This window comes from Sparus aurata, chromosome 23, assembly GCF_900880675.1.
Source record: "Sparus aurata chromosome 23, fSpaAur1.1, whole genome shotgun sequence".
NCBI classification, from domain to species: domain Eukaryota; kingdom Metazoa; phylum Chordata; class Actinopteri; order Spariformes; family Sparidae; genus Sparus; species Sparus aurata.
The window spans coordinates 26,656,139-26,668,683 of record NC_044209.1 but is presented as its reverse complement, the minus strand read 5'-3'; the positions used below and the strand labels follow the sequence as shown (position 1 = coordinate 26,668,683).

General features: G+C 37.2%; 3 protein-coding genes across 3 annotated transcripts; all 3 read right to left on the bottom strand.

Annotated features, from left to right (window-relative positions):
* Window positions 1–182: 182 nt before the first annotated feature.
* LOC115575709 (uncharacterized) lies at window positions 183–5,831 on the bottom strand. Its single transcript, XM_030407946.1, has 7 exons — window positions 5,776–5,831; window positions 5,615–5,667; window positions 5,096–5,165; window positions 2,925–3,521; window positions 2,641–2,751; window positions 2,455–2,565; window positions 183–1,843 (listed from the first exon to the last, which is right to left on the bottom strand). The coding sequence occupies exons 3-7, from the start codon at window positions 5,110–5,112 to the stop codon at window positions 895–897; spliced, it is 1,785 nt and encodes a 594-aa protein (XP_030263806.1). The 5' UTR covers window positions 5,113–5,165; window positions 5,615–5,667; window positions 5,776–5,831; the 3' UTR covers window positions 183–894.
* An 805-nt stretch (window positions 5,832–6,636) lies between these two features.
* Window positions 6,637–8,763, bottom strand: LOC115575713 (amine sulfotransferase-like). The gene is made up of 6 exons (XM_030407956.1): window positions 8,522–8,763; window positions 8,205–8,410; window positions 7,765–7,891; window positions 7,389–7,483; window positions 7,125–7,296; window positions 6,637–7,042 (listed from the first exon to the last, which is right to left on the bottom strand). The coding sequence occupies exons 1-6, from the start codon at window positions 8,661–8,663 to the stop codon at window positions 6,933–6,935; spliced, it is 852 nt and encodes a 283-aa protein (XP_030263816.1). The 5' UTR covers window positions 8,664–8,763; the 3' UTR covers window positions 6,637–6,932.
* Window positions 8,764–9,226: 463 nt separating this feature from the next.
* On the bottom strand, window positions 9,227–10,634 carry LOC115575646 (uncharacterized). The gene has a single exon (XM_030407862.1). The coding sequence runs from the start codon at window positions 10,632–10,634 to the stop codon at window positions 10,002–10,004; it is 633 nt and encodes a 210-aa protein (XP_030263722.1). The 3' UTR covers window positions 9,227–10,001.
* Window positions 10,635–12,545: the final 1,911 nt, after the last annotated feature.

Sequence of the window (12,545 nt, the reverse complement as noted above, 5' to 3'; positions counted from 1 at the left end):
TTAGCTGTGTTCGCAGGATATTAACTTTATATATAGATCTTTATATCTATATCCATGTTTATCAGTCATATTATGGTGTAAAATACATGTTTAAAAAAAGCTGTTTTTGTGTTGATGTGACATAAACCTCCTTTTTGTCTGAGAAGAACTTTCCTAAATTGATAAACCACATTTTACAAGAGTTGAAAGAATCCTCTTTAATGACAGTAAAGTTTAGTACAAACATTTCTTTTTACTCTTATTATTTGACCATATAAATGAAAACAACCAACAGAAAAAAGTGAAATGTTCAGGTTGTAAAATGACTGAAAAACAGTGATACAGCCACATTGCAAAATTAAAACATAACAAAAATTAGACTTTGCAAAGATGAAGGTAAAGCAGGTACCTCTAATGACAAAACAGCTTTGGAAAACACAATTCCACATTGTTTGAAACAAATCAACAACCATCCAAGTACTAATATACATCTGCTACTATGTGTCAAATACAGAAAAAATAAGAAAATCTAAAAACTAAATTATATTTGGAATGAGAGAGAACATTTTTTTAATTTGGTCATATATATATTGAATTATTACAAAATGCAACACACTGGAGCTTTATAGTAAAATATTTTCACTTACTCAACAAAGGATCTGTTTCTGAATGGTACATGTGCATTATGTTTTGAGACAAGCTTCATAGTGACAACACTCATACTGACCATGCGATAATTAATATACAGAGACTCAATCAATCATGTTTGTCATAGGAAATACAGCTAATAAAGAATCCCTCAAAAATAGATTTAAATGATGTGTGATTGTGATGATCAGTGATACACACAGACTTTTGTCTGATTTTCATTCACTTGATCCGACAGATATTTCATTTTTTGTCTCTGCTCTCTATCTACCTCCTTGGATAAAATGTCCTGTCCAGGACAGCTCGGTGTTCCTCTGATGTCTTCTGACCTTTGCACAGGGAGTCATGGATCTTCTTCCATGAGTCCATCTCTGAGCTCCAAAGTGCAGCTCTGGCTCTGATGAACTGTGAGAATTCAGTCTCGCTGCCTTTAGACAGACTGTAGCCATCCTTACAGATGTAGAAGACATCCATGCCAAGGAAAAGAGCATTGAGTGCAATGAAACCTGCTCTGGCTCCCTTAGTAAGAGCAAGAGGCCCTTTGACTGCTGCCTGACCAATATCTGGGATATCTGCGGCCACCCTGGGCACGTTGCGCAATGCTTTGCCTTCCTGAGCCACCACCCTGCCAACATTTACAATTGCCTTCTCATTCTTCAACAACTTCAAAGCAGAGGCAGCGTCAACAAGTGCATCAATACCTTTGCCAACAGCACCAACTTTACTGAGCACCTTGCCAACTCCAACAACTAATTCTACGTCACTTGCCTCTAAGTTGGAGCCTATTTGACCCATGACTTCCTCCAGACAACCCTGAAGACTCTGAACATCTTCCATGAAACTCTGGAAGACTTCACTGGCTTTCTTTTGTTGTGTACGGTTTACTCCCATCTCTGTGGCGGTGGTGACAGCACTGTTGACTCCGCTGGTCACTCCCAGTGCCACCCCACCTATTGTCAGACCTAGAGACACTCCTGCTGTTACAGGAATTAATGCCAAACCAACAATGGAAAGCACACCTCCAACTGCCCCCACTGAGCTGCCTGCCACACTGGAGATCTTTGCCCCCTTATTCATCCTGTCAAGCTGAACAGCCCCCTCCTCCAGGTCTGTTAGAAACTGCAGCATCCTGGGTTGTCGTTCATTGAACTCACTGATGAAGCCAGAACATGAAACATCCTGGAACAAGAACACCAGTCTGAAGTTCTGGTCCATCCTGATAAAGAGAAAAGATAAAATTATCCACAAATCAAGATTTAAGTGAATTATTAAACAGAGTCACAAACTGACATTTTAGTATCTTTTCCAAGACTGATTTGGTGAATTAGTTATCTTTTCCCTTCTCCAAGGATGTGGCCCCGAGGTAGTCTAATGTAAATTGGATCTTATTATTTATCACAATGAATAATTATCTCTGATAAATATTAACCCTACTGTCTATCTATCTACCTATATAATATAGAAATATATGTGTGTGTATCTATCTATCTATCTATCTATATGTATGTACATACACCAAGGTCTGCCAGAGTTGTTGTTGTCATGCTCAGGAGACTCTGACTAAATATATATATATCTATATATATCTATCTATATATATATATCTATCTATATATATCTATCTATATATATGTATATGTATATATATATATATATATATATATGTATATGTATATATATATATATATATATATATATGTATATGTATATATATATATATATATATATATATATATATATATATATATATATATATGTATATATAGACCTTGGTGTATATATACATTTTTGTGTTTATCCCCCAAACTGTATGTGGATAATATTTACCTGATTTCATCAAGCTGATTAATGTGACCAAGCATGGTTTGTATTTCATCTTCAGACAAATCCACTTCAAGGTCCGCAACAGGTTTTGTGGTCGCTCTCTGAAATAGTAGTCTGACAAAGGAACAATTGATATTAGTATTTTTTTTGTTTTTGGTCCCAAATGAACAATACAGAGGTAATACTTACCCCAGTTCAACTTGCTGATTAATGTGACAAATAATTCTTTGTGCGTCATCTTCAGACAAATTTACACCGAGGTCTGCCAGAGTTGTTGTCGTCATGCTCAGGAGATGCTGACTGAAAGCAGATTATAGTATCTTGTATTTGAAGCACTATGTAAATCATTTTAAATATATTTTCTTTGCATTGAGAAATTCCCTGGTGTTTCTGTTTTAAGTAATAATCATTTCAAATTCATATTTTAAAGCTTAAGAGCATTATGTGCAAATAAATATAATAATAAGAGATACCTTTTCTCCAACATATTACAGATTATCCCTGTGGTCTCTGTGTATTTTTCCAGCTGGTATGACAACACTTCCACATTCTGAAGTTTTGGGAGGAAGAAGACACTTGCATCTCTTTTGAACTCGAGGAGGAGAGGGCAGATTTGTCGTGCAGCGATGATGACAACCTGAACATGTTCAAGGCTGATCCCTTTGGGCAAGTGTAACACCTGGTTCTCCTCCATAAATACGTGAAGTGAGGTGACCGCCAACTTCTCCACTGCCTCCAGGAAGTGGTCGAGCTTCTTTAGACCTCCCAGAGTGAACTTTAACACATCTGCCAGCTCTTTCTGCAGCTTTGCACGGCTGCTGTCTGCAGACTTTATGGTTACCTTGTTCTTAATATATTCCCACAGAGCCTTACCTTTGGTCTGTGACTGGGTAACATGGCTAAAGCCTAGGTCAATTTTGTCAGCTCTCTCTTTTATGTCCTTCATGTGGACCAACTCTGCCTCCCTTGCATCCATCCATGACGAGATCCTCTGACAGAATCCTCTCACTGTGTCAAAGTAAGTGAGGGTATCTGTGGTGTAGCGGCACAAAGCCTCCTGTAGTTGTTGTCTGTAAGGAAACACAACATTGTCTGTAGATTGAGCTTACTCATGTTTTGAAATGAGAACACAAAATAATTTATCTACTGACCAATTATCATAGGGTTGGGAAAAACTCACAAAAATGAATATATCCATAAATAATAAAAAAACAAATAAACTTTGGAATACTTCTTTATACAAAAGAAGCACTGTGGTTTTTGTCCACATCTCTTGCATTGGATGTATTTTAAGGAAGGGTTCTGTTCATGTCCAATGTTAACAGGAGAAAAGATAACAGCAAAAATCTAGTGCTCGTCATTCTTTATAATTCCTTAAAGGAATTAAATGGTGGTAACTGCATCAGTGCAGTCAGTTGGCCTACATTTACATGTATTCAACTGACTTTAACTTTGACACTTTTATGTTAATTTTGACCAGATTTACAGCAATAGTTGTGAACTTTGTTCTAAATCTAAATGTTAATCTAAATCATAAATTTAAATATAAAAGTTAAATGTTAAATGTTAAATCTAAATCTAAATGTTACATTTGAATCTAAATGTTACATTTGAATCTAAATGTTCAATGTAAATCTAAATGTTAAATTTTAGATGTAGATATAAAAGTTCAATCTAAATATAAATGTTAAATCTAAATGTTCAATCTAAAAGTGAAATTTAAATCTAAATGTTAAATCTAAATGCTAAATGTTAAATCTACATCTAAATGTTAAATGTAAATGTAAAATCTAAATCTAAACGTGAAATCTAAATCTAAATCTAAATCTAAATATTCAATTTAAATCTAAATGTTAAATCTAAATATAAATGTTAAAACTAAATGTTAAATATGAAATTTCAATATAAATGTTAAATGGATAAATCTAAATCTAAATGTTCAATCTCAATGTTAATCTAAATCTAAATGTTAAATCTAAATGCTGAATGTTAAATTTAAATGTCAACGGGTGAAACCAAATATTTCTAATATGCAACTTCACATTGCCTGTCACCGGAAGTACCACAATAAAAGCTCATTGCCACGAACAAGTGCTATCAGCAGCCTTCTTCAGGTAGTCAGATGGAGTGATTGCGCTGCACTCTCGTCTCCTCACTGTGCTCTCATTCATTGTGTGATCTTCATACAAATAACAAATTGTTACAGAGTTGCATCTGAAATTCTATATCATCACAATCATTATCGTTACTATTATAATTAGTATTAGTATTATCTGTACAAACATTTGTATATGGGCACAGAATCGTATGACAATAAATAGTTATTGCAAATTTTCTGGTTTCTGTTGTTGTTCGTTGTAGTCTGAGTAGTATTGGCCAATCATGTGAGTAGAGTTTGGTTGAAGAGAACAGTCCGTGTGGAGTGCAGAAGAGTCTATTTGGTTATCGTCTGTTGATGATTTTGTTTTTCATTAGCTAATTTTGATTCATCTGATGAAATCATCTGTTGAAATCAATAAATCTGAAAAATGAGGCACTGAAAAACCACAACTTGGGAGCATTGAAGCGTTCTTTATCTTTATCTTATTTGGCCCTCCTAATTGTTAAGGCTTTGCTGTGAATAAACTGCATAATTATTCTTTACCTTTCCCCCAACATCATTTATCTTCACATGGCACGCTGTCTGCAAGTCTGTGGGGGTTTTCTTGTTATAACTGTGGAGAAGAAAAAAAAGATAATTTTTTTTCCAGACTTTAAACACAGATTTGTTTAACGCATTAGGTGAACAACCTTGTCTGGAGACTTTTTTCTTTTCTTGTCTTTATCTCTTACATATGAACCACAACCAAGCTGCAGCAGAATGTTTTTGTAAGATATTAGAAATACTGTTGTGTTGAGTTCTTGAATTTCTAATATTTTTATATTGGACAATCTGTCTCTTTATATCATTGATTCATTTCTTTTTCCTCCTTTCTAATGTCAGAGCTTCCAGTTCTCCAGTTTAGTTGAGTAGGCTGATAGATGTGGTGCCAAAAGGAAAATAAAGTTTTTGATGACATAACCAATGATAATAAGACAGAATGGTCTTTTTAGTAAAGAAGCAAACTGTATTTAAACATATAATTTGATGCCTGCTATTCAAAGGTGTAAAACCAGAGCTTACCGTGAGTGCACACTGACACAGCAGACTTCCTTGTTGGATTCCTTTTGTATTACCTACGTAGTCAAAAGAGAAACAGATCAAAATTGGCGATCTGATCTATTTTAGTGCCCAAGATCAACAGCTCATTAGACATAATCTGCTGAATGAACAAATTCACCAACTGGTTTGTGGACAGAACATCACCAGGTGATACTCAGATATATTTAGTTTCGAGGCTGAACCTATGTGTGGTATTGATAAAGAAAGTGTTCCAAGTCATACGTGTGTGCCGGTGTGTTCACACCTTTATTTACTCAAAGCTGACATCCTGATGCTGCCTTTAAAGGCAGTAGGAAATATACGTAATAGCTACATTTATTGAGGTTGTAGTCCACTCTGATAGATATTTCCTGAAAGAACAAGCTACCCTACTGAATATGTTTTTCAAAGGCAGTGGTCTGTTCTGAGATATTTCCTCCCTGACAGAATGAGCTTTAATTAATAATCCTCTGCAAAATTCAAGCAGATCACAGGAGGGGCATGTATACATTCTTATATGTAAACAGAGTATTTGATCACAGAGAAACAATCCAAATGTTTGAAACATTAACTGAAGCATCTTTTCATCACAGCACCTCTCTTCCACACTCTGCATTATTTTACTGGAATACACAATGCATTTTCTTGCTATCTGAAACATTCCTGGGGTAATGAGAGAAATGCTATCCTTAAGCTAGCAACCTTTATTGCGAACTGCATAAAAATGACTTAATCTTCTTCTCTGACACCAGTAGGAAATCATCCATGAACTCCCCAAACACCCAAAGTGGCATGACTGTACACATCATGATGGTGACATCAGTGTTTTTCTTCAATGTGTTTAACATTTGTCTTTTATTTGATTAGTGAATGATCTGTTAGCTATGGGTCAGAAATCATTTCATCATAAAGGCTGCTTAAAGTGATGTAGTTCACACATTAGCAGCTGCAGTCGGGGTTGTGTTGTATGTCAACCACAAAGTGGAGCACTTGTCCAAGAAACCCTGTTGTCTGACATGGTTTAATAGAGAATTGGTTACCATCTAAACATGTTTAGTTGAAACTGCAATATTCAAAAGATGTAAACAAGTGATTCTTTACAATGCAACCATCATTTAATCACACATTTTTCAAATGTGATTCATTTTTTTTTTGTCTTATAACAAGATGTGATTCATTTTTTTTCGTCTTATAACAAATCCTGATTTCATGTAATCTATTACTATTAAACCTCTGCTAATGTATACGTTGTGAAAGACGCTCAGAGACACAGTGCTCATGTTGGGTGTTGCTGCTCTGCTTATTCAAAGATGAACTTCAGAGACATGTCTCCGAGTCTCTCCTGAAGGAGTCGATCAACTCTTTCACTCTGAGCTGCAGTAAAGATGTTCTTCCAGTCACCGATCTGACCTGTAATGAAGAAACAAATTCTACAGCTCGTATCTGTACACATGTTTCTGAGCAGGTGGCTACAGTTCTGTGGCAAAGTTACCTTTACGCATGAAGTCTCCCTTCAACTTGGTTTCTGGCAGAAACTTGTAGTTTGCTTTCGCGTCTTTCTTCATGTTCTTGAATGTAGATTTTTCTACAACTTCCTCAATGGCTGCTTCACTCAGGTTTTTACCCAAGAAAGTGCAGATTTTGGTTACGGCCATCTTCAGATCCTAAAAGGAAAACAGAATTGAATGGATTTCATAGAATTTGTCACTTCTTTACCAGCATCATTTTACAGTCCAGCTGTGGGGACAGATCTTACCAATATCATGTCCTCATAGGTCAGGAAGAGGATGTCGTACTGGTCTCTCACTGAATGCCACTCCCTGATGTGGTCAAACCAGGATGATGCTTCAACTGTATTATGGAAAAATTAATGAATGAGGAATTAAAATGAAGTGTTTGTTGCATATATTAAACCCAATATCTTGTAAATGCAACCAACACGGAAGATTTAAAAATATTTTTTAGTTTTAAACAGTTTTATTATTAAATTGTTGATGCAAATCTTCATGATCAAACATTCTGTGTCTGCAGGGGCTTTCAACACAAACACAATCCAGACTTTTTAAAAAAAAAAAATTCTAAACTTACTTACGTAATCTGATCACCAGGACCCGGACCCTGAGGTATCTCACCTTTGCCTGTCAAATAGTTCTCAAGAAACTGCTCAAAGCTCTTGGGAGTCTCTACGTCAGCCCAGACATTACTGAAGTGGTAATAGGAGACGATGTTGTCCTTTGGATTCCGCATCACATAGATAATCTGACATCAAAACAAACAGCAATCATCCCTCAAAACTTGCAATATCAGTGGGATTATGTTGTAAGATATACTTGCACATTTTATAGTGGCCATTTCTTGTGAACAGTCCAAAACACACCTGTGCAATAACCATGTTGTTTAATCAGCATATGCCACACCTGTCACGTCAGATGGATCTAGCCAAACACACACTACTCAAATTTTAACAGATTTTTGCTCAAATTTGTTAAGATTTATAATGTAGAGCTTTCTCACTTTTTTCTTAAACTCTTATTTTATTGGCAGGATTGATTGATCCTCCATAATTACTGACCTTTCCCTTCTTGTCCTTCAGTCCGGGAGGCATGAGAGCCGGGGTGAGGTGAGAAGAGAAGAGTCGCGGAGAGGGTCGTAGGGAGTAATCTTCTCGACCCTCCAGGAACTCCAGCCACGGCATCTGCTCAAAGTTGTTTGGATATTCATTGAGACCTCCGGCTAACTCACAGATGGAGATGATGATCTGCTGAGTCCATATGCTTCCTGTGGGGGGACGAACATGAAACACTACTGATCAGTTAATCTATTTTAGGCCACAACAAAACTATGAATGCAAAAACAGTGCTATAGCACTGAAGGGTTTGTTGCACTCACCTGACTTTGGATAGGTGACAAGGAATATGTCACTATCTCGTATTTCGAAGCTCTGCAGTGAGTCGATGTACTCTGCAGTTGTGTATTTGATGGGAAAGTTGTAGTTTTTATACCTAAAGAGATGATCTGTGATCTGCTCCATGTTACTTCTGAATCACACAAAAAAAGTAGGAGAATGTTCTCATATGGAATGAGAGAACAGCGTCAACATCTGGTACAATGGCCAGACTTTGGACTTCTGCAAGTTAATGACTGGCTTATTGCTTAATAGGTCTATATCTGAAATACTGCCAGCTGGGTATACACTGCCAACAAGAGTGAAGTTGAGTTGTGTTAGCAGCGAAGAAATATTTCAGTATCTATTTGATGGATTAACACACCATTTCATCATCATACCCCAATGATAAAGCTTTCTATTTGGCAATCGTCTAACTCTTTTGTAAGACCACCATGAGTTTCATGCATTGTATTATTTTGTGAAATGTCTCCATAACTACTAGTTGGACCTTATTTTAGCTGTGTTCGCAGGATATTAACTTTATATACAGATCTTTATATCTATATCCATGTTTATCAGTCATATTATGGTGTAAAATACATGTTTACAACAGGTTTGTAGACATCAGGTATGTTTGTGTGAATGTGACAAAAAACCTTTTCTTTGTCTGAGAAGAACTTTTTCTAAATTGATGAACCACATTTTACAAGAGATGGAAGAATCCTCTTTATTGACTGTAAAGTTTAGTACATTTATATTACCCCTATTTTTTGATATCATATCAATGAAGCCAAACAGTCTTTCATTGTAAAAATAACAACCAACAGCAAAAAAAGAAGTGAAATATTAAAATGACTGAAAACAGTCATATAGTCAAAAAGACACTTAAAGACAAGGTAAAGCAGGTACCTCTAATGACACAAAAACACGATTCCACATTGTTTGACACAAATCAACAACCATCAAAGTACTAATATACATCGGCTACTATTTGTCAGATACAGAAAAAGAAGTACATCTAAAAACTAAGTTCTATTTGTTATTAGACAAGATAGTTTTTTTTAATAGTCAGAGATATATTAAATGATTACAAAATGCATGCATTTAAAATATTTTCACATTCTCAGTAAATAGTCTGTTTTTGAATGATACACACGCATTATGTTTTGAGACAAGCTTCATAGTGACAACACTCATACTGCCCATGATATATTTAACATACAGAGATGCAATGAATCATGTTTGTCATCAGAAATACAGCTGATTAAGAATTCCTTAAAGATAGATTTAAATGATTTTCTATGCTGATGATCAGTGATTTACATATTAGTTGGATTCCATTATCAGACATGATTTATTCATATTACTCAGAGTTACACAGAAAAAAAATGAGATACAAAAAAATTGAGTTGCTACCAATTCACCACAGAGACCTACTTATATTTCGTTTTCTCATCCTCTTGATACAGATATTTCATTTCTCTAGTTGTCGCTCTCTATTGCCCTCCTCGGATAAAATGTCCTGTCCAGGACGGCTCGGTCTTTCTCTGATGTCTTCTGACCTTTACACAGGGAGTCATGGATCTTTTTCCATGAGTTGATCTCTGAGCTCCAAAGTGCAGCTCTGGCTCTGATAAACTTTGAGACTTCCGTCTCGCTGCCTTTGTGTAGACTGTAGCTATCCTTACAGATGAAGAAAATATCCACGCCAAGGAAAAGAGCATTGGTTACAATTAAACCTGCTCTGGCTGACTTAGTAAGAGCAAGAGGCCCTTTGACTGCTGCCTGACTGATTTCAGGGATATCTGAGGCTGCCCTGGGCACGTTACATAATGCTGTACCTCCCTTCACCACCCCGCCAGCACTTGCGATCACCTCAGTTTTAAATAACTTCAAAGAAGAGGCAGCATCAATAAACAAATCAATACATTTCCTGATTACATGACGGTTACATATCACTTTGCGTATTTCTGCAAGCACTTCTATCTCACTTGCCTCCATTTTTGTGATTTGTTTCCTGATGACCTTCTCCAGACAACCTTGGAGACTCTGAACATTATCCATGAAGCTCTGGAAGAGTTCACTGGCTTTGTTTTTTCGTGTATAGACCAACATGCACCAGGAACAGGTCTGATTTACTGCCGGCAATGCGAACCCAGCTCCTGCTCCGGTCGTACAGGGACCGTACAGCCCTTAGCAGAGCACCTCCCACAGAATGCCACGAGGGACACGGGCGAATGCCCTCTCCAAGTTCACAAAACACATGTGGACTGGTTGGGCAAACACCCATATACCCTCGAGCATCCTGCGGAGGGTATAGAGCGGGTCCTTTGTTCCATGGCCAGGACGAAAACCGCATTGTTCCTCCTGAATCTGACGTTCGACTATCGGCCAAATTCTCCTCTCCAGTACCCTGGAGTAGACTTTCCCAGGGAGGCTGAGGAGTGTGATCCCCCAATAGTTGGAACACACCTTCCGGTCCCCCTTTATGAATAGAGGGACAACCACCCCGGTCTGCCAGTCCAGAGGCACTGTCCCCGACTGCAGTGCCGGCCCTGAGCAATTTGGTGCCCTAGACAAGATTTTAGGTGGCGCCCCCTTGCATCGCAATCAATTTTCATACACTCACACAGAAACTGCAAGTATATTTAAGATTTTATTTCTTTTAAGACAAAAAATATCACACCTAATAAAAACTGAAGAAATAAACAAGTGATAAAATAATGTAATAAATAGCATATTATCTCCCAGCCTTTAAAGTGCCATCTCTCGCTTATCTACTGTCAGCCCCTTTGCAAACAACCTTCAACTCCTTCCATGTTGCCATGTGGGTATTGTACTCCTGGCTATCCTCATGAACCTTCAGCAAGTGGCTTGCATTTTTAAGTCCTTTAGCCCTTCCTTATTAAGTCTGTATTCTTTTGGGGAAAACATTTAGCAGCAGAAGTAGTGCAAGATATCATTCTTGTTTAAGTACATCAGCCAGCTTCTTTTGATTTTTTCAGCATTGACTCTGTTACAAATGTCATGTTGACACTCTCCCATCTCTGTTTTTGGGAAATGTGTAACTGCTTTTTATTCGAAATGGTCCTCTGTGAACTAACTCTCATCTCACTATGTCAGTTAGAAGAGATGGCCAGTCAGCTGCTGTGCTGAGGTAGAGGGACAGGAGCACCTGATGCTGTGTCACTGGGGTGGTGGTGAAATATTTTAAAAGTGCAACTGAAGAGAGAAGAGAAGTATTTGTGACCATTGGATGTTACATTTTAATTAAAAAAAACAGATGCTTGGTGTGTGCTATACATAAAACTAATGGAAAAAAGTAATGGAAATCTGCATTTTAACTGACATACAAGCGGGAAAGACATCTGTAAAATAACACCTGAACAGGCCTAACGTTAACTTTCCAAATGTCCCTGGTAAATTTAAGGTGGAGGATTAACACACGTCGACTAAGCTATTTATTGATTATTAAATGATGCTGCTATCGTCCGAAGTAAGCTAGCAAGCTAACACTCTGCTCCAACAACGGTAACTACGATGCATTAAACTTTTAATGTCATCCAATTCATCACATTGACGTTACTGTACCTCTATCTTTTTCACGTTTTTTTCCTCTTCATTCCCTCTTTTCCTTCTCTTGGTGCTGGATAGTTTCAGTCTTTTGGACGTTGTGATTCCGCTACAGTATCAGTAAACCTTCCTCTTGGTCTTGAGGTCAGATTCAAGCAGTTCGCCTCTCGACCCGCCGCCCTCACAAAGGACAGGGACAGTGCATCTAGCCAGGACCCATAAAAAGGCCTCTCCATTATTTAATAGTCTTTGCTATTAAGTTATGTTGCTATGGGCTGATATAATATTTCGAAATAATAGTAGTAATGGCACTGGTAAAAAAATATATTTTTTATTTTATTTTTTATTATTATTAATTTTTTTCTCCCCGTTTTCAGCGCCCCCAGAGGATGACAGCGCCCCTAGCATTTGCCTATACTGTCTATGCCCAGGGCCGGCTCTGCCCGACTGCTT

Excerpts from the sequence above, each read along its gene's own strand:
- LOC115575713 (XM_030407956.1), bottom strand. The coding sequence starts at position 8,663 with ATGGAGCAGATCACAGATCATCTCTTTAGGTATAAAAACTACAACTTT. Across the intron at positions 8,411-8,521 it reads TGTCACCTATCCAAAGTCAG|GAAGCATATGGACTCAGCAG; the intron begins GTGAGTGCAACA and ends GTCCCCCCACAG. Across the intron at positions 7,892-8,204 it reads TGAAGGACAAGAAGGGAAAG|ATTATCTATGTGATGCGGAA; the intron begins GTCAGTAATTAT and ends TTTTGATGTCAG.
- LOC115575709 (XM_030407946.1), bottom strand. Across the intron at positions 2,566-2,640 it reads AATCAGCAAGTTGAACTGGG|ACTACTATTTCAGAGAGCGA; the intron begins GTAAGTATTACC and ends TTCCTTTGTCAG. Across the intron at positions 1,844-2,454 it reads AATCAGCTTGATGAAATCAG|GATGGACCAGAACTTCAGAC; the intron begins GTAAATATTATC and ends TCTCTTTATCAG.
- LOC115575646 (XM_030407862.1), bottom strand. The coding sequence starts at position 10,634 with ATGTTGGTCTATACACGAAAAAACAAAGCCAGTGAACTCTTCCAGAGC.